The 25,894-nt window shown below is 47.4% G+C and overlaps 1 protein-coding gene across 2 annotated transcripts in view; it reads left to right on the forward strand.

Moving 5' to 3' along the window:
• The first annotated feature begins 1,458 nt into the window (after positions 1-1,458).
• The window catches only part of TBC1D10A (TBC1 domain family member 10A), a 38,928-nt gene continuing 14,492 nt past the window's right edge, over positions 1,459-25,894 (forward strand). Inside the window, exon 1 of one of the 2 annotated variants that reach the window (XM_064272481.1) lies at positions 1,459-1,682. In XM_064272481.1, coding sequence (XP_064128551.1) covers positions 1,474-1,682 — 209 coding nt within the window. In that variant the 5' untranslated portion in view covers positions 1,459-1,473. Of the gene's footprint in view, positions 1,683-1,799; positions 9,993-25,894 lie in introns of those variants that run through there. The other variant, XM_064272482.1, reaches the window with a different exon arrangement.

Below are 25,894 nucleotides of genomic sequence, written 5' to 3' on the forward strand. Positions count from 1 at the left end.
ACAACATATCTCAATAAAGCTGTTGAAGAAAAATATTACAAGAGAAAGGTAGGTAGAGCTTGGGGCAGTGAGTGATTCAATAAACACGAGTCATTCTTAATAATTAGGTCTTCCACAAGCTAATTTTAAGCCCCAGGAATGGTGAGCAGGGGTGGACAAACTTCTAGCTCAGGAATGGTGTTTTTATTTTTTTATTGTGCTTCAAGTGCAAGTTTACAAATCAAGTCAGTCTCTCACACAAAAATTTATATACACCTTGCTATGTACTCCTAGTTGCTCTCCCCCCAATGAGACAGCCCACGCCTCTCCACCCTGTGTTCCCTGTGTCCATTCAGTCAGCTTCTGTCCCCCTCTGCAGACAGAAGCTGCCCACAGAGTCTCATGTGTCTATTTGAGCCAAGAAGCTCACTCCTCACCAGTACCATTTTCTATCTTATAGTCCAGTCCAATCCCTGTCTGAAGAGTTGGCTTTGGGAATGGTTCCAGTCTTGGGCTAACAGAAGGTCTGGGGACCATGACCCCCCCGGGGTCCTTCTAGTCTCAGTCAGACCATTAAGTCTGGTCCTTTTACGAGAATTTGAGGTCTGCATCCCACTGCTCTCCTGCTTCGTCAGGGGTTCTCTGTTGTGTTCCCTGTCAGGGCAGTCATCGGTTGTAGCTGGGCACCGTCTAGTTCGTCTGGTCTTGGGCTGGTGTACTCTCTGATTTATGTGGCTCCTTCTGTCTCTTGGGTTCATAATTACCTGTGTCTTTGGTGTTCTTCATTTTCCTTTGCTCCAAGTGGGTTGAGATCAATTGATGCATCTTAGATGGCTGCTTACTAGCGTTTAAGACCCCAGACGCCACTCTCCAAATTGGGATGCAGAATGTTTTCTTAATAGATTTTATATGTCAATTGACCTAGATGTCCCCTGAAACCACGGTCCCCAGACCTCCTCAGGCGGGCCTTTTAAGTCGCTGCGTTTCCCCATGAGTCCTTAAATCCATCTGGGTCTCCTCAGAGTTTCTCATAAATGAATGGGTGAAACAATTCCTACCCACGTCCCTGGGGTCTTGCGAGGAGCGGAGGTCCAGAAGCAGATGCAGAAGCCATGACAGACGCTTGGGCCACCTGCCCGGGCGCGGCTGGAGGTGAGAGGCCCGCCCGGGCCAACCCGGAAAGACCGGGGGAGCTGGTCCAGGTGAGCTCTCCTGATTGGCAACTCCGGGGAGGAGGAATCCGAGTGACGGCTGCCCCACCCCCTCACGTCGGGCCTGTTGGCGCCAGCCTGGGGTAGGTGGGCGGAGCCGGGGTCCGCTTCGCCTATTGGGCATGGGGGGGGCAGCTCCGGGTTTGGGCCTAGAGTCCCGCCCCCGGCAGTGAGGAGGCCAATGGGCGCGGCGAATGGGCGGGGCGCCGGCGGCGTTGGAGGTGGCGGGGCAGCTGAGGTGGCTGAGGCGGCCGCTAAGGCTGAGGCGGCGGGCGCGGCCGGGATGGCGAAGAGCCGCGGAGAGAACGGGCCGCGCGGGCCCGCGGCCGGGGGAAGCCTGTCGGGGACCCGAGAGAGCCTGGCCCCGGGCCCCGACGCCGCGGCCGCCGACGAGCTCAGCTCTCTGGGTTCCGACTCGGAGGTCAACGGCTTCGCAGAGCGCCGCATCGACAAGTTCGGCTTCATCGTGGGCTCGCAGGGCGCTGAGGGCGCGTGAGTAGCGCCGGGGGTCGGGCCGGGTGCGAACCCGCGGGAGCGTCTCGACGCGGACAGATCAGCCCTCAGGACAGACCAACCAGGGACCACCAACCCCTAATCCCCGCCCCACCCCCACCTCCACCCTCAGGCAGACTGACCCGCCCCTCACCCGCAGGCCTACTTCCGACCTAGGGACTGGCTGACCGATCCTCTCCCTTGGCCCTCCCACATACCCCTGCCTCGGACAGATTGACTCATCCCTCACGACGAGACGACAGTACCCCCCTCCCAGCCAGGGGACAGACCGACAGTCACCTGTCCAAATCCCACCGCTATCACCCCGATCTTAGGGCTGATTGACTTTGCCGCCCTCGCAGACTCACAGATGACTGGCGACTCCAACCCCAACAGACATTCTCCACTTACCCCTTCTGGTGGACACACAGACCCACCTATGCCCTTGTGTCACCACCCCACCACTCCACACCAGGGAACCTTTTGCTGACTTCAGAAGGACCTCCACCCCATCCCAGGACAGACACCCTTCCCTCAAGACACACAGACTTCTGGGTGGACTGGCACTGGTCTGCTCCCTCACAGACAGTCCCTTCCCCTCACGGAAGGGTCAAAGAGTGCCCCCCACCCCCAGAGGCAGATTTCGCCCCTGTCACTGGCAACAGGCAGGCAGACTCTTCCCCCTTTCCTCCCCACTTATTCACAGCAGGACAGACTGTCAGCTCCAACAGCCACATAGACAGGCTCTGGGTGTGCCGCCGGGTTGTACACCTTCCCTCAAAAAACACATCTGAGGGAGGAGACAGAGAGACAGCAGAGTCTCTGCTCATATAGCCACCCATATCCCCCTCCCTCAGAGCACAAAGGCACCCAGCTGGCAGGTGAGAAATATGAGGCTCTGTCCCAGCTGGGCACACTTAGCAGCCACACTCTGCTGCCCAGAACTCCCTGAGCCCCGTCTTCACAGATACCATGTGCATGGGCTGGCGGTCTCCCTAGGAAAGATGGACTCCAGATCCTACATCCATTACAGCTGTCTTGTCACATGAGACTGGTGCCCTGCACAGAACTGACAAGCCTCCCTCCTGATGTGTCTCCTTCAGCAGAGACAGCCCCTCACAATTACCTGTGGGGTTCTACCGGCCCAGTCATGACCCTACTCCAGAGGCTATTATTCTTCCTCCTCTACCCTGACCAGTTGTGACTGTCCAAAGATCCCTCAGCCTCTCTCATGACTTATGGAAACGCTATGATATTTGTAAGAATTCCACGCCCCACGAGCAGCTCTATAAAGGCCACTTCCGGGATTTTCCCCAGCCCTGAAGCCTCTTATTCATCAGGCCTCTTCTCCCTTAGAGAAATGTAGGCCCCACTTCTTAAGGAGGGTTCCCTCCTACCCACTGGCTCTGTCTCTTTCAGCCCCTCCTGTCTTATTCACAGCAGACTAAACCTAGTCCAAGCCAGGACTCAGCACACCTCATTCTGATCCCGCACCCTGATTTGATGATTCTTTGTCACAGTTCCCCAGGGATTAGTTTGTGAGAACCCAAAGAGGACATAGGGTGTGTTTCTGAGTTGGTGAACAGTCGCCAGGGATCAGGGCCCTGGGAGAGGTAGAGTCTCGTGAACTGGGAAAGGAGTTCCCAGTTGCATTTGTGGGTTCTTGGAAGGAAGAGCTCAGAATTGTTGGTAAATTCTAGACTATGGGAATTCCTAATACATGCTTCTTGGGGCAGTGAACCAGATTTTGGTGTGCAAAGCAGTGGGAAAAAGACTTAGGAATCACACTTACTGGCTGTGTGACTGTGGGCAAGATCATGAATCTCTGAGCCTGTTTACTCACTGTAAAGGGCAAGAGTAACACCTACTTCTAAGATTGTTGTGGGGATTAAATAAAATCAAGTATGAGAAGATGCCTAGCACAGTGCCTGGGACAAGTAGTTGCCCAGAAAGTGTTTGTTTCCTTTCTTTTCCTTCTAAGGTTCTGAGAATTGAGGAGAAAAATGAAGGAGTACCTCTGGTATTTGTGGACAGAGAGAAGGCCCAGTGGGAGCACCTCCCTATTGCTGTTGTCCCCAACAAGGCAGCCAGACATCTGTCTTCCCCACCCTCTAACCACAAACCCGGGATGTGGCTCTGCAGATGTACTCTACATCACTGATGTTTGTAGTGCTGGGGCTATGGTGGGGTCCCAGGTCCACACCTCTCTCCCTGCCTCATTTTCTTGACCCTGTTCGTCAACCTGAAATCTCTGGCGTCTGAAACTTGGTTGTTCCACGCTTAGCTTATGTTGTGGTTCCAAAAAGGCCAAGAGTTAAATCCCTGCCCAAAGCCGTAAGAGGGGAAGTTATGAAAGTTTCAGTGTGACTGCCTTAAACCCAGTCTCGTGGTTGAGGGCTAAGAGCCCATGTGCTGTCCCAGAGAAGTGAAACATCAGCATTTATGGCTGCAGTGAAGATGGTAGGGACTCTGGCTTCAGATTAAAGGTCCATTTCAGCCACCCTGGGCCAAAGGTTGTCTCAAGACGGTCAGTTTTGGCAGTTACTGGGGTTTGAGGGGTAGGGAAAAAGCAGGTCAGAGGCTACCCTTGCTCAGGTGGCTGTCAGGTGCCTGGTGTGAGTAAATCATAAAATCAGAGATTGAGCTGGAAGGAATTGTAAGAGATTGGCCAGCCTAGCCCTTACTTATTGTATGGATAAGGAAACTGAGGCTAATAGGGATGGCCTAGACAGGGAAAGAATGTGTTGTCACTACCAATTCATTAGACTGATCAACTGCTGATCTGGGACCAGTCATATTCACCTCTTTCTCCTCAGTATCTAATGTAAAACCTGCAGTGAAGTAAATGCTCAATTAATATTTATGCACTGAATGACATTTACTGATAGACATTTCAAGTCAGAAATGTCCATCGTCATGCAGATAAGTACATTGAGGCTTAAGAGAAGTGATTAGCCTCAACTCTTCAGACTCTTAGGAGCAAAGCTAGGAGTTGAACCCAGAACTCTTCATTCCCAGACCTTGGCTCTTTCCACTTTTTTTTTGCTTTGTCTCTTGTGCCTACTCTGCAGAGAACCTTTGGTGGGCCTGAGATGGCCCCTTGAGCAGTAGCCACTAAGTAGGGAGAGGCAAGAAGGTAGCTAGCCAGTTAAGGGCCCTGTGGGTGGCGTGGGCACAGAAAAGGGTGCTGGCAGCATCAGTTCTTTTGGTTTGTCTGGGTTGGTTGGGGGACTGAACTGGGCTATGAAGCCCAGGCAGGACCAGAGAGGGAGAAAGAGGTTCTCAGCAGGGAAGGATGGGAGGAGTTCCTATTCCTATCCCTTTGGGTTAGGAGGAGCAGACTTATTTGGGGTTCTTTCTACAGCATAGGTGGGAGTCAGGAAGGGAGGTGACAATTGGATACCAGGCCTCCTAGCCCGGGAAGTGGCCTGAGAGAGGAGCCTCACTGACTTCTCTCTCCTTTTCTCATGTTGATTGTCAGGGCTTCCCATCCAGCCTTAGTCTGCTCAGAGTTGCAGGCCACATGAGGTAAGGAGCTATGTTCTCTGGAATCCCTTGGGCATCTACTTCCTGTTAGGGAAGTGAGGGGTCTGAGCTGGGCCCAGGGAGAAACATCTGGAACAGCAGTGTTGCCTTCTGCTGGTTCATTTCCTCTGGGCCCCCTGTTGCTTCTAGCCAACTATGGCGGCCCTAAGACTTTGGAAATTGTAGAACTGGCTTAATTGGTATCTCTGTAGTTTGGTTTGTACCAGTTTTTGTTGGGGTGGGGCCAGGGCCCTCCTGGTAGGCTGGAGCCTACCTCCCTGCCTCCCCACCACTTTCTCCAGTCTGTAAGCTCAGAGCATCCTTTTTTCTTGAGCTATTACAGATCCCAGGAGAGCATGGAACTGGCAGTGCAGTGGCCCCTGGGTGGTCCATCTGGAAGGAGGCAACTGTGCATGTGGGGTCCTGCCTTGTCTGTGACTCTAGACTACAGTACCTCCCATTTTCTCTCCTCCTTCCCTCCCCTAGCCTCAAGGGAAAATCCAGTTTGGTGGCCATGTGGGAGTTCAAGGGCCTCAAACAAGACTTGACTTGGTGAGGGAGAGGGCTGGTATACCAGCTGCTGCCCTGGGAAGGTGCCTGTGTGTCTGCCTGCTAGGAAACCCTAAGCTGTGGGAAAGAGATAAGGCAAGTGGGCCTGCTTGATGTTTTGTCCTCTCAGCATCTAAATCTGAAACAGGACCTCCAGAGGGGCAATCAGGCCTGGCCCTGGTCCAGCTGCCCAATCTGTTTACCAAGGTAGGGTAGGGAAGGTGCTTAGTGTTTCCTCCTCACATGAGCTTTGGAGTCTCTCTGTGTGACCTTGGACACCTTACTTCACTTCTCTGAGCCTCAGTTTCTCACCTGTGTAATGGTTGTTATAATACTGACTTTTCAAGGTTATTGTGATGTTTAAATGAGCTGATGTTTGAAAAGAGCCTGGCACACAACAGGTGTTCAATGAATATTCTGTCTTTTAAAGTCTGGAGTAGCTAGTCTTTTCTTTCTCTACTTCCCATTTTTAACAGCGATGATGACTGTCTGTGAAGCGCAGTCCCTGTGGGCAGGAGATTGAATGTCCCTGTGAACCCTATCTTTCCCCTGTGAGGGGTGGTTAATCTCATTCCGTAGATAAACACACTGAAGTCCAGAGCAGAAAGTACCCTAGATTTGCTGGATGGTAAATGGTGGAACTGGGACTAGAACCTGTTTCCTGACACTGAATCCAGTGACTAAGCCTTGCTAGGGTGGTAGTAGGCAGGGCGCCAAGTGCTCACCAGTCACTGAGGCCCCCACCCCAGCGTAGGAGTTAGCAGGAACCTGACTGCCTCCCCATCCCAATGTGGAGGGCAAGACAGGCCCCAGTCCAGTGCAAGTCCATGGCCATCCAAGTCAGAGGAAGGCCCGTTGAGGAAGATCCTTGGGGAGGCCCTGGCAGTATGGCCAGATTGGGCCTGGTCTTAGTCCTTCCACAGACCAGAGTCTATATTGCGTTGGTCTTGGCGCCAAAATGCTGTATGATGGCTATTTGACTTTGCTGTTTAATCTGTGCCTTTTGGAAGAAGTGTTTCTTTATAGGTAAGGCAGGGATTTTGCTTCTTGTACAGGTGAGGAAACTAAGGATTGTAGATGCCTCACAGTTAACAATGGAGCCAGATCAGGGAGGGATCCCAGGTCTTCTGCCCAGTGCCCCTCCACCTACGTGGCATTGTCTACTCTCTTTCTCATCATCAAGCCAGTTGAACCTCCAGGTCCAGGATGTATTGCCCACCAGAGCAGACCCTGTCATCATCTACCCATTGCCAAACCCTAGGTGACCGCTTTCTTTCAGGCAGTACAACTTGAGGGGAGGAGGTCTCCCTCAGCTGGTTTGTCTGCCCCTGGTAAATATGCTGCTATTCTGGGGCCTGGCAGGAAGGAAACTGTGTTGACTCCCTCACTAGCAAATCAACCTGCTGATGCTTAAGCAAGCTCTTAAGAAGCCACCTATCCAGGATTTGGGCAGCTCTCAACTTTGACTTTTGTTATCTTTCTCTTTCCCTTCCCTATCCCTTCTGCCCTAACCCCCGACCCTACTCCATTTCATGCCCCATTCAGCTGCACAGAGGGCTGTACAGCTTAGTTCTGCACTTCTCTTCAGGTGTAGAAGCAGGCAGCTGACTCAGCAGCCTGAGAGAAAAAGCCAAGCCAATTTTTTCATCTAGCAGTGAGGTTATTTACCAAACATTTATTGAGCACTTACTCTGCCAGACCCTATGATTGGTACAATGGATACAGAACAAAAGAAGACGTCTATGTCTTGTTGACCTCAAAGGTTCATAGACTGTTTGGAAAATAGATCCACAAATAAGTCATTGCAATATTGAGTGATAAAGGCAATCATTGAGGTGTGTGGATGCTCAAATTCTAGAGGAAGCAGTAGCCAGTGTTGCCTATAGGAGCCCAGAAAGAGGAGGTGACATTTGATTCAAGCCTTATAAGGGGCACAAAAGGCATTCTGTGTGAGGGAAGAGAATGTGCAAAATTCCCCCAAAAGCCAGGTGTTTGAGAAATGTGGTGTGCCAAGAGCAGAGGTGGCTAGAAGAGTGGAGGCAGGGGGAGGCTAGGGAAGCAGGATGGGGAGACTCTACCTGGCCTTGAATGTGAGCCTGAGGCCTCCTGTGTTTCATAAAGATTAGTCTGATGCCGGTGTGGGAGATGGTATGGAGAGGAGTCAGAGTGCAGGCAAGAATACCTGTTAGGAGAGTCCAAGACAGCCCAAAAGGGTTATGGTGAGGCCTGGAAAAGGTCTGAAACTGTGGGGATGAAGAGGCTGGTAAATCAGTGCCTGATTGGCTATGTGGACTGAGGGGGAGGTGGGAAGGCTCTGGAAGCCTTAGGACAACCTGAAGTGGCCCTGGCCTCTCATAGGACTCATCCTGGTGTCTTCTGCCCACAGGGAGGGAAAACCAGCTGTGGCCTCCCTCCGAAGTGGACAGTGGACTTCTGCTGACTCTACTTTTTTGATAGTCTTGGGCTCTCGAAGGTGTCTCGCATGGCTAACACACAGAACACACCAAGCAGCTCTTTGTCTCCCTCCAGTAGGAGAGCAGGTTAGCTGACCTTGTTGTGAACGATACCAACCTTTGTCGTCTCTGCCCAGTAAATATATTGGATGGCAGAGAATGCTGCAAGGAGAGCTAGGTTCCTCTCTAAAGAGAGAAAAGTGAGGCCTGAGGACATAGAAAACCTACCTTAAGGTGGTGGCAGCTGGGGATAGTGGGTTTGGGCCATTGGGCAGAGCACAGACTGATCAAGGGGAGGCAGATGGCAGCTGTTGGCTGGCTTAACCTAACATAGCCTTTTTTCTGTCCTGGTCCATGGCCTATGAGAAGGCAAATTTCTCAGCACCTAAGGGCACTACCAGCAGTTTCTCATAGAGGAGAGATTCTGGCTAGAAATACGGATTTAGGCTAGTGTATGGGAAAGGAATATGAACTAGGTACAGGCGTCAGGGTACATGGTGTCAGCTCCACCACTGGCCCTTGTGGTGTATGACTTAGGCACATTCCCTTGCTGACCATGGGGCTAATGCTCCTTGTTTTTTCATCCAACACTTTCTGTGTGTATGCCCTGTGCTAGGCTTAGGGGTATAGACATTGTCCTCACAGGATTTACAACCTAGGAGGGAAGTAGACATTCAACAAGTAGTTACAGGTGTGGTGTTACAGATTGAATTGTGTCCCCCAAAACTGTGTGTCAACTTGGCTAGTCCATGACTCCCAGTATTGTGTGATTGTCCACCTTTTTGACATCTGATGTGATTTTCCTATATATTATAAATGCTACTTCTGTCATGACTCAGTCTGTAAGGTTAGGTTGTGTCTTAAGTCAATCTCTTTTGCAATATAAAAGAGAGAAGCAAGCAGAGAGACAGGGGGGCCCTCATACTGCCAAGAATCAAGAGCCAGGAGAATAGTGCATCTTTTGGACCTAGGGTCCCTGTGCTGAGAAGCTCCTTGACCTGGGAAGATTGATGACAAGGACTTTTCCCCAGAGCCAACAGAGAGAGAGGAAGCCTTCTCCTGGAGCTGGTACTCTGAATTCAGACTTCTAGCCACTAGACTGTGAGAGAATAAACTGTTTGTGAGAGCCATCCACTTGTGGTATTTCTGTTATAGCAACACTAGATAACTAAGACAGAATTTGGTACCAGGAGTGGGGTACTGCTGTAACAGATACCGAAGATGTGGAAGTGGTTTTGAAACTGAATGGATAGAGGCTGGAAGAGTTTTAAAGTGCCTAATGTAGTAAAAGCCTAGATTGCCTTGAAGAGACTATTGGTGGAATTATGGACATCAAAGAATTCTGGTGAGGACTCAGAAGGAAATGAGGAGAGCTGTTACACTGGAGATGGCGCAAATGACTAGAAGCAGCAGCAGAAAAATGGCAACAGCAGAACCAGGAGACCAGTGTGAGACAGTGCTGGAGCTGTCCCATGGAGCAAGAGAGCTGAGTGCTTTTGGCAGGAGGCTTCCTGGCGGAGTGGGCCACCCTTGAGCACTTATTGGTAGAGCTAGGTTTGCTGACCCATGGAGCGAGAGAGCTTGAGTACCTTCTGCTGAAGTTTACTAATGGAGTGGGGGTGCCTCCAGGCACTTATCAGCAGAGCAACAGAGCTTTGGAACACTTGCCCCAGCGGGGCAGACGCAGCTGGTGAGGCTCGAGGGGCCAAGAGGCCAAGGAACCAGGAAGCAGCAGCTGAAGAGACAAGGAGCACAAGAAGCAGAGCTGCTTCAGTCTCAAAAGGTAGGGCCACGACCTCTGGGGTCTCAAAGGGTAGAGTCGCCACTCAGGTGGACTAGGAGAATGGGGCTGCCCAAATTTGAGGGAACAGAGTTGCTCTTCCAGTTGGCCTAGAAGGCAGAGCTGAAGCCCAAGGCCGAGGGGCCTCCACTCAGATTCTGGAGAGTGTGGCCAATACCTAGAGTCTGGCGGGCAGGGTCATTGCCTAAATGGTCTCAGAGAACAGTGGATTATTTTCAAGCCTTAAGGGTTAATGTAATGTGTTCTGCTGATTTGCTTGGTGCCTGTTATCTCTTCTTTAACTCCAGTTTCTCCCATTTGTAATGGAAATGTCTAGCTTGTGCCTGTTCCACCATTGTGCTTTGGAAGCAGATAACTTGTACTCCAGATTTCACAGATGAAGAGGAATTTTTGGATTTTGGGCTTGGAGTTGATTTAAGATTTTTGATATGATATGATACATGATATGATATGATATGATATGAGATATGATATGATATGATATGATATGATATGATATGATATGATATGATATGATGGGGTGAATATGTTTTATATGTGGCAAGGACATGAATTTTTGAGTGCCAAAGGGTGGAATATAATGGATTGAATTGTGTCCTCCCAAAATGTGTATCATCATGGCTATTCCATGATTCCCAGTATTGTGTGATTATCTACCTTTTTGTCATCTGATGTGATTTTCTTATATGTTGTAAATCCTGCCTCTACCATGTTAATGAGACGGGACTCAATCTGTAAGATTGGGGTGTATTTTGAGTCAATCTCTTTTGAGATATAAAAGAGAGAAGTAAGCAAAGAGACAGGGGGATCTCATACCACCAAGAAACAAGAGCCAGGAGAATAGCATGTCCTTTGGATCTAGGGTCCCTGTGCTGAGAAGCTCTTCTACCAGGGAAGATTGATGACAAAGACCTTCCCACAGAGCCGACAGAGAGAGAAAATGTTCCCTGGAGCTGGCACCCTGAATTCAGACTTCTAGCCTCCTAGACTCTGAGAGAATAAACTTCTGTTTGTTGAAGCCAACCACTTGTGATATTTCTGTTATAGCAGCTCTAGGTAACTAAGGCATGTGGGGTGTATACAAAAGGATTGTGAGGATCAAAGAGGTAACTGGGTTAGGAGCATAGTGTAAACAAAGACTGCTGAATAGGGATCAGAGCACCAACAACTGTGTGACCTTGAGAAAGTTGCTTAATCCTTCTAAGCCTGTTTCCCACATATAAAATCAGGTAGTTTTAATAATAATAATGTTGAAAAGCCCTTGTACTTCTAACATTCTGAGACTGACCTTGGAGTATGAGAAGTGCTTTATGAGGTACCATATACATGGAAGAAGTCATCACATCATAGACCACAGAGGCCAGTGCTTCCAGCACACTGTGTTGTTCCTCTGTGAGAGGACCTCTTCCTTATGTGGGACCAATGGCCCTCATGTCTTTGAGGATGTAATCAAATCGAAGGATGTTTTGTCTAGCTCTTTAGTCTGCAAAGGAGTTCTGGTGGTACAGTGATTAAGTCCTCAGCTGCTAACTGAGAGCTTGGCAGTTTGAACCCACCAGCTGCTCCACGGGCGAAAGATATGGCATCCTGCTTCTGTAAAGATTTCAGCCTAGAAAACCCTATGGGGCAGTTCTACTCTGTCCTATAGAGTAGCTGTGATTGGAATGACTCGACGGCAACTGGTTTGGTTTGGGTTTGCCTTAATCTAGAGTCGGAATCGACTTGATGGCAGTGGGTTTGATTTGGTTTTAGTCTGCAAAGTGCTTTCATTCCCATTGCCTTGCAGTAATGCTCACAGGAGCCATTGGTAATTGGTAGGGTATTATTTTATCCTGTTTACAGGTAAGGAAACTGTGGCTGAGCAAGTGATGGAACAGGGCCTGGGACCCAGGACCATTCCTTCCCAACCATCCAGCTTAGCAAAGATTGTAGCCACTGTGTGGCCTCTCCATCTTCTTCCTGTCCCAGCCTTAGGACTTCAGCTGAGCCCCAAGTGTCTGCACTTCTCCTCCAGACTTCTTTGGTTATTTTTGTTGCTGAGTTGTTATGTGATAGTGGCACACTCTCGCCCTATAGAAAACCCAGAGATGGATGGCAAACACCCTGTCTCAGGTCTTCACACATAGCCCCTCACATGTACCTCAAGCCAAGGTAGGAGTTGCTGAGTAGTGAGGGGGCCCAGGAGCATAAGTGTGGAGACCTCTTGTTCCTCCTCAGTGGACTCAGTGACCTGGGCAGATAACTTGTATTCTAGATTTCGCAGATGAAGAGGAATTTTTGGATTTTGGACTTGGAGTTGATTTGACTTTTGATATGATATGATATGGTAATGGTTTGGTATGGTATGATATGATATATGATATGATATGATATATGATATGATATGATATGATATGATATGATATGATATGATATGATATGATATGATATGATATGATATGATATGATATGATATGATGGGGTGAATATGTTTTACATGTGGCAAGGACATGAATTTTTGAGTGCTAAAGGGTGGAATATTATGGATTGAATGGCGTCCTCCCAAAATGTGTCATCGTAGCTAGGCCGTGATTCCCAGTATTGTGTGACTGTCTACCTTTTTGTCATCTGATGTGATGTGTCATCCTGGTCAGCCACTTTTGGAGGATGCTGCTGCTTTCCCTTCCCTCTCTGTTTTGGCTTCATGGAAATCAAGAACCTAAACTTGGGCCTGGGAGAGTCCACACTTGAGATACCACAGACCTGGCTCTGTCACTTTCCAGCCACATAACCTCTCTAAATCTGTAAATGGCCAGGTAGTAGTTTTGGGAGGAGTGGTGTTATGAGGATTAAGGGAAGCAATGTTTGTAAAGCACCCAGCACAGTGTCTGCCACAAAATAAGGACCCCATGGTATACTCTAAGATTGCATTTCAGGCCTCTGTCATAATGGTGAGAGAGCATGGCAGCATGGATGTGAAGATCCAGATCTCTTCACATGTTCTGCCCACCTACCCCAGAGCCTTGGGGGTAAGGCAGGAGTCATTCCCACTCAGCTGTGGTCCTAGCCTGCAGGGCAGGTTGGGAATCCCCATATCAGTTGCTCCTTGAGTCATTTGAAGAAGTACTCCCAGGCAACTCTGACTGAGGGTCCTGATCCAAGGGCTCTTCCTTGTCCTTGGCCTGTAAAGGTAAAACAGAAGTGAGCAGAGTTGGGCCTCCTGAAAGATTCAACTCAAAGCATGCAACTATAGGGCTGCCTAGGGCCTCTGCCCTCCTGGGTGGTAGCAGTCACTTGGGAAGGAGTCAGAGTTTGCTTCACGATTACTGCCACCCTCCTTCTATGTTCCTTGTAGACTTTCATCCTGGGCTTCCTGTTCTGTCTCTGAATAACCCTCTCCACTCTCCCAGCACAGTCATGGTAATGTCAGTTCACTGGGGAGCCTTTAATAGTGGACCAGGCTTTTACCTACACCATTTCATTTAGCTCTGTGAGGTGTAGTTATCATCGTAATCCCCATTTTACAGAGGCAAAAACCAAATCCCAGAGAGGTAAAGTGACTTGCCTAGCATCACTGTTTTTGGCTTTGAGCCCACTAAGCTCCAGGCTCCCTGGGAGCAAGCCTTATGTACACCCAGTCTAGTAGACAGCACTTGGTGCTGGAGCTGAGTAACAGCAAGAAAAGAGCGGGGCCTTGGAAGTTAAGACTGCCTGGATTCACCTCCAGTGCTGCCCCCTGCTTGCCTGGGACTTTGGACTGTTACTAATTTGTTTCCTCATCTGCAAAAGGAGGATAATAATTAGAGGACCTGTCTCATGGGCTTATTGTCAGGATTAAATGAAATAATGTAAGTTAAGTGCTGAACACGATGTCTGGTGCGTAGTAAGTGCCTGGTGAGTGTTACAACAGACATTCAGTTAATTGAATATTACAGTGTGAAAGGCCTTCACCAAGCACATCTCTGCTCAGCCCTGTGCTGTGCTTCGAAGAAGATACAGAGCTGGTATCAGGCCAGATAGGGAGTGTCCTTTATCAGGCTCTTACTGTGCTTTCCCCGTGTGATCTCAAGGTAGAGGGCAGTATTCCCATCTCACTGCTGAGAAAATTGAGCCTCAGAGTGCTTGAGGTCACAAAGGACATGAATCCATCAGCACACAGCGAGTTCCAGCTAGGTGCCAGGCACTGTCCTATGCCCTGGATGCACAGCCCCCGCCCTCAAGGTACGTACCTTCCCTCTAAATGCTGCCTCGGCAGATGGACAGACTGATTGAGAAGTGGTACCTGCTGCACTGGACTGCTCCCATTCCCCAGACAAACTGTGCCCTTTACTGTCAATGTGGGTTTGCTCCTACTGGACCTTCTGCCTGGTGTGCCCGTTCCCCTTTCTCAGCCTGGCCATTGCGTCTCACCTTCAAGGACCAACTAAAAAGTCAGCTTCTGTTTAAAACTTTCTTTAAATGTCCCTGCTCCTACCCCGGGAGCTGCTTGCAGATTCCTAGGACCTTCTCCATACTCCGTAAAAGCACTTCTTCTGTGTATGCTAGGTATTTACTTACCCATCTGTCTCCGTTCCTCCAGATTGACCTCAAGGGCAAGGACTACATTTATTCATCTTTATAGATTCAGGGCCTGGAGAAATGTGTGTGGAATATAATGAGGTGCTGATTATGTTCTGTCTCTGGAGTGGTTATGAAAGGCTTTGTCGAGAGGAGAGGGAGTTCTGACTGAGGCCTTGGAAGATGAGTGGGACTGAATCAGAGTGGAAGGACTGAGGGAGGGCAACTCGGAGCGAGGGGTGCCTAGAGGTATGGCCAGTGGAGAAATGAGGGATGTGTAGGGGAACAAGAGGGCCTGAAAGTCAAGGCCTGAGGTTTTTGTTGGACAAGGAGGGCAGTAGTGAGCCTTGAAGGAGTTTGGGCAGAGGACAGGCCTTATATTAGCAGTGAGTTAAGACTGACTGATTTGGCAAGATCTACCAATAAGACTACTGATTTGGTAAGAATGTATGAGGAGAGGCTATACTTAATTTATAGTCAGAGTGGCCCCCTGGGTGCCTACAATGAGATTGTGACCTCAGGACCCAGTCACCAGCAGGAAATTTCAGACGTTACTCTGCGTAGAGGGCTTGGGGAGAGGATGTCTTCTGTTGAGAATAACCTCCACACCTTTCTGTGGTTGTCTGGGAAAGCTGTCCTGGGTGTTTCTGCCTTTGCTGGCTTTCTTTCCTAGCTAAGTGGGGTGTGGGAATTCCTTGCTTTTGGAAGCCAGCAATGCTGGAGCCTAAAGGAACTATTTCTTCTATCTCACACTGAGTGGGTTGGAGCTGGGCAGAGTGGAGAGCTGGGCAGTGGCCCAGGCACCGAGCCCAATAGAGGGTGGAGAGAACCTGTTTACCACTGTGCACTGACCCAGGGCTGGAAGGAGCAGAGCCAGGGAATTCCTTCTGGGAAAGGGAGGTAGGCCCAGAACTAGGCCTTGGGAGTAAGAGAAAGTGAAGCAAGCCAGACTCTCTCTGTCCCAGACAGGGAACCTGGACACTGCCAGCCACCTCCAAAGGAGGGTCAGCCAGGGCCACAGAAAGGGAGTGCCAGGCTTCGTACACCATAGTCCCTTTCTGCACTGATTTGTAGTGTGGCCTTGGGCATAATTTACCTCTGGGCTGCCGACCTCCTTGGCTGTCTGGGAGGGTGGACTCATTGGGTGATCTCACAGGCTCCCAGCCCTGACCGTTAGCCATTTGCACACCATGAGCCCACCCTCTCACAGCATTCCAGGTTCCCATCATATGTTATTATGGAACTGGCATAAAAACCATTTATACTTTCAGTCGTTACCACCTCTTAGGGTAATGAACTCCGGAAGTTGTTATCCAGTGTGTAAAGTAGGTCAGCCTTTTGTTTATTGTCACTTCTTTTTTGAGCTCTGGGTGGGAGAGGGGAGTTCCCCTACCCTTGTCATCCTTGGATCTGTGATTGGCTGTGATCTTTCTGCCCATCTACTTCCTGATTTTCCGTACTTTGGCAGAACTTCCCCTGGCTGCCTCCTCTCCATCCTGTAGACCTAAATGTGAGAGGCCACTTGTACTTTATCCACTCTTGTCCTTCTCAGCACAGAGAGTGGTGGTTTCATTACTGGGTGGTAGGTGGTAAAGGAGGGGGAAGGGAAATGTGACAGGTATTGAGGCTCTGTTATGTGTGGGCACTTATATTTATTAGATAGTTTAGTGCTCAAATGGCAGCCTTCACTTCCAGGCTGTTTAACCTTGGGCAAATTACTCAACTTAGCTGAGTCTTAGTTTTCTTGTCTAGTAAATGGAGATAATAAAACCTACTCCCTTGGATAATTGTGTGAGTGAACTACAATAATGCCTATGTAGCGCTCAGCTATCCATGGTCAGTGCTTGAAACATATTGACTCTTACTGCCCTCTGTGATCTTTACCACTGTTCTCCAGGGATGTGGTATTTCCACCATCTTACAACCTACCCCATTTCACACAGCCGTAAAGTAGTAGAGCTGGCATCAGAAGCCAGGATTTATAGTTTGTGTGTTTTGAGTAAACTACTTAATCTCTCAGGTCCTCAGTTGCTTTGTCAGTAATATCGGGTAACCTGATCTGCCTACCGCAGAGGGTTGTGTATGTGGATCAGTCAGATGAGAAAAGGAATGTGAAAGTGCTGGGTAACCTGCAAATACCAGTCACCGAATAGCTACCATTTGTTGGCCTCCTACCAGGCTGAGCCCTGTAAAATATGAAGTATGTATTAAAGACGAGGAGTCCCAGGGTGGCGCAAACAGTTAAGCACTTGGCTACTAACTGAAGGGTTGGCAATTCAAATTCACCCAAAGGCACCTTGGAAGAAAGGTCTGGCTATCTATTTCTGAATGGTCACAGCCATTGAAAACCCTATGGAGCACAGTTCTACTCTGACACATGGGGTCGCCATGAGTTGGAATTGACTCAATGACAACTGGTTTGGTTTAGTGTATTAAAGATGAAGAAGTTGAGGCTTAGGGAGGTCAAGTATTTTGCCCATGATCTCCCAGCTAATAGATGGAGGAACTGGAATGGAAAGCTAGATCAGTTGACTTCAGAGTCCCCACTCTTTTCATTCTTACACTGTCCACCAACCTTCTTGATGGCTGAGATGAACGGGGTCAATCCTGTAGTCTGTGACCTCAGCTTTCTGCTTGGGGTGTATTTCCCTTCCTTTGGGGCTAGTTAGGGGAATGAGGCTTGGGAGAAGGGGGCTAGACTGGTTCCTTGGATAAATAAATAGATAAACGGGCCATAGGCTTAGGTACCACACCTGGCTGAGTCTTTCAAGCTGGAAGGACTGAGGTGTGCTTGGGCAGAAAGCAGGTGTCTGGAAGAAGATGGAGAGAGAGAGCCTCAGCCTTTGGTCTCAGTAGCTTTGGAACCTGTCTTATCGCTCTGCGCTCATGGAAGCCACCTACCTCTAGGTTTGGGCAGAGGGCAAGGAACTGTGAGCCTGCAGAGCAGGCAGTCAGTAGAGTGTCACTGACCCCTTGGACCATGGCCTGGACTGGGCATGGCATGGCACAGAATGGCTGTGCCTAGCTCAGCCAGGAAGCCTGACAGATTCTGGAATCAGGCACTCCCTGACTGCCCACCTTTGTCTCCTCTGTGCTTCTCCTGCTTAGGAGACAGGGTGGCCAGCAAATGACAGATTGCCCAGGCTTGCTTTCTCCAACTGTGCTTGCAAGCTGTGCCCATCCACCGTATTGGCTTCACTGAGCATTTGACATGTATGCCCAGGCCACTCAGTGGGACAGTCACAACACTGGGGCCCTGTCTCCAGGGGCTTAGAGGCTAGAGATAGAACCACGTAGTGGCATCTGGAGAAGGGCCTGATTTCTCCACAGCCTTCCCAGAGGAGTCAGAGGCAGCACATGAGTCACTGTGGCAGAGGGGAAGTCCTGGTTCCACCACCCACTTAGAAGCTTGGTGACTTTGCCCAAGTCATGCAATCTCCCTGAATGGTCAAATTTCTCATGGGCCAAATGGAAATAATAATCTATGAGAGATCTACCTCACTGGGCTATTAAAAAACAGACAAACAATCAAAAAAAACCCAAAACCATTGCCGTGGACTTGATGCCAATTCATAGCTACCCTGTAGGACATAGTGGTAATAAACCCCATAGGGTTTCCAATGTGATAATCTTTACAGAAGCAGACTGCCACATCTTTATCTTGTGAAACGGCTGGTGGGTTAGCTGCTGAGCTCTTATACTGCTCTACCAGGGCTCCTAAAAACCAAAGACCAAACTTGTTGCAGTCAAGTTGATTCCAACTCATAGCTACCCTATAGGACAGAGTAGAACTGCCTCATAGGGTTTCCAAGGAGCGGCTTGTGGATTTGAACTGCAGACCTTTTGGTTAGCAGCTGAGCTCTTAACCACTGCTCCACCAGGGCTCCTTAGGGGGAAGCTTCGTGGAGGCTGAGGGCTTGATTTGTAGAGCAGAGGAGTGTAGTACAAGGGTCAAGAGCATGGACTGTGGAGTCAGGCCAGCCTGGGTTTGAGTCCTAGCTCTGCCACTTAAGGCTATGTGGCCTTGAGCAAAGTCACTTAACCTCAAGTCTTGGATTCTGCTTGTGTAAAATGGGAATAATGACATTATGGAGCAGTTCTACTCTGGAACTAACACATGAGCTTACCATGAGTCACCTTTAGGGCACACAACAACAGCAATATGAAATTTACATAGATAATATATGTAGAAAAAAAAATTTTTTTTTTTTTTTAATATATGTAGAGCATTTAGTAAATAGTAAATAATGTACAAATGGTTACTATTGATTCTGTTGTGGTTTTTATTGTTATATTGGGCCCTGAAGGGTTACTGTGACTTAGAGAGGGGAGAAGAAAGGGCATTCCAGGTAGGGATGGGTAGATGACAAGGGATAAGCATGTGTGTGTCTGGTACGAGAGGGGTCTGGCTGGCCTCAGAGGAGACTGTTGAGACTATAAGTAGAAGGTATCAGGAAAATTTTGACATAATATGGTGTCTTAGTTATCCAGTGCTACTATAACAGAAATACCATAAATGGGTGGCTTTAGCAAACAGATTTATTTTCTTACAGTTTAGGAGGCTAGAAGTCCGAATTTAGGGTGTTGGCTCTAGGGGGAGGTTTCCTCTGTCTGTCGGCTCTGAAGGAAGGTCCTTGTCTCTTTGAGGATCTGTTCCTGGGCAATCTTCGTGTGGCTTTGCATCTCTCTTCCCCCATCTCTGCTTGCTAGCATTTGTGTATAATCTTATATTTTAAAAGAGATTGACTCAGGATACACCCTACACTAGTCCTGTCTCATTAACATGAAGATAACCCATTCCCAAATGGGATTATAACCATAGGCATAGAGGTTAGGATTTACAACACGTATTTTTTGGGGACACAGTTTAATCCATAACATTCTATCCTCTGGCTTCCCCAAATTCATGTCCTTCCCACGTACAAAACACATTCACCCCATTATATCATCCCAAAAGTCTTAAATCAACTCCAAGTCCAAAATCCCATCTTCTGAATCATCTAAATTAAATATGAGTGAGACTTTAGGTGTATTCCATCCTGGGGCAAAACTTCTCTTCATCTGCAAACCTGTGTAATCTAGACTACAAGTTATTTGTTTTCAAAGTACAATGGTACAATAGGCACGAGGTAGACATTTCCTTTACAAATGGGAGAAATCAGAGAAAAAGGAAAAACGGGTACTAATCAAGTCCCAAACCCAGTAGAACACATTACATTCGCTCTCAAGGCTTTAAAATAATCCTCTATTCTCTGAGGTCACCTGAGCAACGGTCCTGCCCTCCAGACTCTGGGTGTTGGCCATGCCTTCTGAATTCTGGTAGAGAACCCTCAGCCTTAGGCTTCAGCTCCACCTTCCAGGCCCACTGGGATGGCATCTCTGCTCCCTTGGCTTTGGGCAGCTGCATTCTCCTAGTGCATCTGAGTAGTGACCCTACCCCCTCTGTCCCAGCAGGCCCTGTTTTTCTGTCCCTTGGGCTTGGCAGCCCCGCCCCCGCAGCTTTGGATGGTGACTTCATCCCCCTGGCACACCTTAACGACAGCCCCACACTCCAGAACCAAGTTGGTGAAGAACAGACTCTTTGAAACCTAGGAGACCATGGCCCCACCCTTTGACCGAAAGGCCCTGCTTCCCATGCTCCTTCCAACAGTTCTGCTGATCTCCAAGCTGCTCCAAGGATAGCCCTTTTCTTTTCTTGGAGGACAAAGGATACAGCAGCTCCTTTGGCTTCTTTCCTGCCTGTAGAATTCCAAGAAGCAAACAGTGTTCTTTCCTTTCATTCTTTCTCTGTCCCCTTCAGTCTAAGCTGATGGGTTTTCTGCTGTTGTAGTTGGTTAGATCCATCAGTCACAGGCTTAATCTCTTTAACAAAAGGTTGTGTAGCCATGTCCTTGGTGAACATTCTAGAACACATGTCCTTAGTTTGTACAACAGAATTTTCCAAATCTTTAAGTTCTGTTTTCATTTCGCACAGTTCATTTTTTTTGAGTGCTTTGCATGTGTTGATATGTATATTTTTACATTTTTATTGTGCTTTAAGTGAAAGTTTACAAATGAAGTCAGTCTCTCATACAAAAATTTATATACACCTTGCTATATGCTCCTAATTGCTCTCCCCCAATGAGACAGCCCGCTCCTTCCCTCCACTGTCTCTTTTCGTGTCCATTCTGCCACCTTCTGACTCCCTCTGCCCTCTCATCTCCCCTCCAGATAGGAGATGCCTACATAGTCTCAACTGTCTACTTGATCCAAGAAGCTCATTCTTTACCAGCATCTTTGTCTGTCCCATTGTCCAGCCCAATCGCTGTCTGAAGAGTTGGCTTTGGGAATGGTTCCTGTCTTGGGCTAACAGAAGGTCTGGGGGCCATGACCACTGGGGTAATTCTAGTGTCAGTCAGACCATTAAGTCTGGTCTTATGAGAATTTGGGGTCTGCATCCCACTGCTCTCCTGTGCCCTCAGGGGTTCTCTGTTGTGTTCAGTTGTAGCTGGGCACCATCTAGTTCTTCTAGTCTCAGTCCGATGTAGTCTCTGATTTATGTGTCCCTTTCTGTCTCTTGGGCTTATAATTACCTTGTGTCCTTGGTGTTCTTCATTCCCCTTTGCTCCAGGTGGGTTGAGACCAATTGATACATCTTAGATGGCCGTTTGCTAGCGTTTAAGACCCCAGATACTGCCCTCCAAAGTGGGATGCAGAATGTTTTCTTAATGGATTTTATTATGCCAGTTCACTTAGATGTCCCCAGGAACCACAGTCCCCAAACCCCGGCCACTGCTACGCTGGCCTTTGAAGCATTCCGTTTATTCTGGAAACTTCTTTGCTTTTGGTTTAGTCTGGTTGTGCTGACCTCTTCTGTATTGTGTGTTGTCTTTCCCTTCACCTAAAGTAGTTCACTATCTAATTAGTGAATATCCCCTCCCTCCCTACCCTGCCTTGTAACTATCAAAGAATATTTTCTTCTCTGTTTAAACTATTTCATGAGTTCTTATAATAGTGGTCTTACACAATATTTGTCCTTTTGCAACTGACTAATTTCACTCAGCATAATGCCTTCCAGATTCTTCCGTGTTATGAAATGTTCAACAGATTCATCACTGTTCTTTATCGATGCTTAGTATTCCATTGTATGAATATACCGTAGTTTATTTATCCATTCATCCATTGATGGGCATCTTGGTTGCTTCCATCTTTTTGCTATTGTAAACAGTGCTGCAATGAACATGGGTGTGCATATATCTGTTCATGTAAAGGCCCTTATTTCTCTAGGATATATTCCAAGGAGTGGGATTGCTGGATTGTATGGTAGTTCTATTTCTAGCTTTTTAAGGAAGTGCCAAATCGATTTCCAAAGTGATTGTACCATTTTACATTCCCACCAGCAGTATATAAGTGTTCCAGTCTCTCCACAACCTCTCCAACATTTATTATTTTGTATTTTTTGGATTAATGCCAGCCACGTTGGAGTGAGATGGAATCTCATTGTAGTTTTGATTTGCATTTCTCTAATGGCTAATGACCATAATCATTTCGTCATGTATCTGTTAGCTACCTGAATGTCTTCTTTAGTGAACTACCTGTTCACATCTTTTGCCCATTTTTTAATTGGGTTGTCTTTTTGTAGTTGAGTTTTTACAGTATCATGTAGATTTTAGAGATCAGGCCTGGTCGGAAATGTCATAGCTAAAAGCTTTTTCCCAGTCTGTAGGTTGTCTTTTTACTCTTTTGGTGAAGTCTTTGGATGAGCATAGGTGTTTGATTTTTAGGAGCTCGCAGTTATCTAGTTTGTCTTCTGCATTGTTGGTAATGTTTTGTATACTGTTTATGCCATGTATTAGGGCTCCTAAGGTTGTCCCTATTTTTTCTTCCATGATCTTTATCGTTTTAGATTTTATATTTAGGTCTTTGATCCATTTTGAGCTCGATTTTGTGCATGGAGTGAGGTATGGGTCTTGTTTTGTTTTTTTGGAGATGGATATCCAATTATGCCAGCACCATTGGTAAAAAGACTATCTTTTCCCCATTTAACTGCTTTGGGGCCTTTGTCAAATATCAGCTGCTCATATGTGAATGGATTCGTGTCTGGATTCTCAATTCTGTTCCATTGGTCTATGTATCTGTTGTTGTACCAGTACCAGGCTATTTTGACTACTGTGGTGGTATAACAGGTTCTAAAATCAGGTAGAGTGAGGCCTCCTACTTTGTTCTTCTTTTTCAGTAATGGTTTACTTATCCAGGGCCTCTTCCTTTCCATATGAAGTTGGTGATATGTTTCTCCATCTCATTAAAGAATGTCGTTGGAATTTGGGTCGGAATTGCATTAAATCTATAGATGGCTTTTAGAATAGACATTTTTACAATGTTAAGTCTTCCTATCCATGAGCAAGGTATGTTTTTCCACTTATGTAGGTCACTTTTGGTTTCTTGCCGAAGTGTCTTGTAGTTTTCTTTGTATAAGTCTTTTACATCTCGGGTAAGATTTATTCCTAAGTATTTTATCTTCTTGGGGGCTACTGTAAGTGGTATTGATTTGGTGATTTCCTCTTCAATGTTCTTTTTGTTAGTGTAGAGGAATCCAACTAATTTTTGTATATTTATCTTTTATCCTGACACTCTACTGAACTCTTCCATTAGTTTCAGTAGTTTTCTTGAGGAGTCCTTAGGGTTTTCTGTGTATAAGATCATGCATAGTTCATTTTTAAGTCCATCTTTTTCCTCTTGCCTTTTACTATAAGCACCAAGGAGAGACCATGTGGCCCCTTTAAGATCTTGCTTAGAAATCTCCTCAGCTATATATCCAAGTTTATCACGTACAAGTTTTACCTTCCTCTAAACATTCGAAAATTCAGACAAGCTCTTTGCCACTGCATAAAAAGCATCACCCTTCCTCCATTGTCCAATCACATGTTCATCATTTTCTTTTAAAGCCTCACCAGAAGCACATTTAATGTCTACGTTTCTATCAACATTCTGTTGCTGGTGCCATGTGTATTCTCTAAGATGATAGAGACTTTCTCCACAGCTCTTCTCCTTCTGAGCCCTCATCAGAATTGCCTTTGACACCATAATTCTACCAACGCTCTATTCCAGGCAATGCAGGCTTTTACTCTTAGGCATCTTGAAACTCAGCCTCTACCCATTACCCAATTCTAAAACTGCTTCCACATTTTAGGTGTCTGCTGGAGAAGCACCCCACTCTTGATACCAAATTCTGTCTTATCTAGTACAGCTATAACGTAAATGGGTCGCTTTAACAAACGAATTTATTTTCTCACAGTTTAGGAGGCTAGAAGTCTGAATTCAGGGTGCTGGTTCTAGGGGAAGGCTTCCTCTTTCGGCTCTGGAGAAATGTCCTTGTCTCTTTGAGCTTCTGCTCCTGGGCAATCATTGTGTGGCTTGGCATCTCTCTTCACCCATTTTTGCTTGCTAGCTTGGGTTTAATCTCTTTTATATCTCAAAAGAGATTGACTCGAGATTCATCCTACTGAATCCTGCCTCCTTGACATAATGAGACAACCCATTTCCAAAAGGAATTATAACCATGGGCTTGGAGGTTGGGATTTACAACACATATTTTTTGAGGACACAGTTCAATCCATAACACATGGCAAAGAAAGCTTTAACAGCAGGAATTGTTCAATAGTAAGGTGGCTTCACCTGAGGTAACTAGGGCCTGCCCGGGAGGTGTCCAAGTAGGTAGGCAGCTAAAGACGGTTGTCATTAGACTCTTGGTTGCAGTGAGCCCCTCAGGCCACCTTGAGGAAAGAGGGGCTTTCTGGAGGTTGAGTGAGGCCCTCAGACTGAAGGCATCCTCCATGGGCCATTGGATCCCTTATCCTGGCTCATGCTCTGTCTCCACTGTCAGGAGAAAGCCACATCAGTCCTTAGCACCATCACACGGTTTGTAGGGATCCCTCCTGGCCCCAACATCATCTCATAGCTTCTCTCTGGGATTTTTTTTTTTTTTAATAATTTTTATTGTGCTTTCAGTGAAAGTTTACAAATCAAGTCAGTCTCTCACACAAAAATCCATATACACCTTGCTACACACTCCCAATTACTTTCCTCTAATGAGACAGCCCGCTCTCCCCCACCACTCTCTCTTTTCATGTCCATTTCGCCAGCTTCTAACCCCCTCCACCCTCTCATCTCCCCTCCAGGCAGGAGATGCCAGCATAGTCTCAAGTGTCCACCTGATCCAAGAAGCTCACTCCTCACCAGCATCCCTCTCCAACCCATTGTCCAGTCCAATCCATGTCTGAAGAGTTGGCTTCAGGAATGGTTCCTGTCCTGAGCCAACAGAAGGTCTGGGGGCCATGACCCCCCCGGGGTCCTTCCAGTCTCAGTCAGACCATTCAGTCTGGTCTTACGAGAATCTGGGGTCTGCATCCCACTGCTCTCCTGCGCCCTCAGGGGTTCTCTGTTGTGTTCCCTGTCAGGGCAGTCATTGGTTGTAGCCGGGCACCATCTAGTTCTTCTGGTCTCAGGACAATGTGGTCTCTGGTTCATGTGGACTTTCTGTCCCTCGGGCTTATAGTTACCTTGTGTCCTTGGTGTTCTTCATTCTCCTTTTCTCCAGGTGGCTTGAGAGCAATTGATGCATCTTAGATGGCTGCTTGCTAGCGTTTAAGCCCCCTCTCTCTAGGGATTTTTTGAGGGTCAGTTCACAATACCGCTGTCCAAATATACAGGGAAACTGAGGCTCAGAGAGTAGAAGTAACATGCCAATTGTAGAAAGAATTTCTATATGGTAGTTGTATCAGATGCCTTCTGAAATTCTGACTGACTAGATGGAAATTGAACCTTCTGGTTTTTAAAAAACCAGCAGCTTTTCAGGAGCACGTCCTGTGCATAAAGGGAAGTCTACCCGCAGTTAGAGAGAGTGTAATGTGCCGAGTGTGGAGTACAGCCAAACCTCTGGTGTCTTCCTTCTCACCATTTCCAGGTGGATTAAGCTCCTCTGCTGTTGAAGGAGAAGTCATTCAAATGCCCATATTTCCTCAAAATTTCCCCAATTTAGGGTTTTAAAAATTAAAATCAATCTTTTGCTTCACATGTACATTTTAAGTAGTAGTTGTGGGTTTTTGTTTCTGAGAAGGTTTTGTGCCAAATTAATGTAGTTTGAAATCAGTGGTGTCTTAAAATCCAGGAAATATGGTAGTTTGTTTTGTACCCTGTTGAAATTCTGGTTTGAGATTCTCGTTTGAGATTTGATGTTGGGTCTGTGAAACGACCAAAGCGGTTATGTGGCATCAGTTAAAAGAACATTCAACTTTAATGAGTTTCTCTGTGTATCTGCAGTTGGGAGAATGGATATTTCTAAGGCCCTACAGTCAGAGCTTATCAACAAA

Source organism: Loxodonta africana, chromosome 19, assembly GCF_030014295.1.
Source record: "Loxodonta africana isolate mLoxAfr1 chromosome 19, mLoxAfr1.hap2, whole genome shotgun sequence".
Classification (NCBI taxonomy): domain Eukaryota; kingdom Metazoa; phylum Chordata; class Mammalia; order Proboscidea; family Elephantidae; genus Loxodonta; species Loxodonta africana.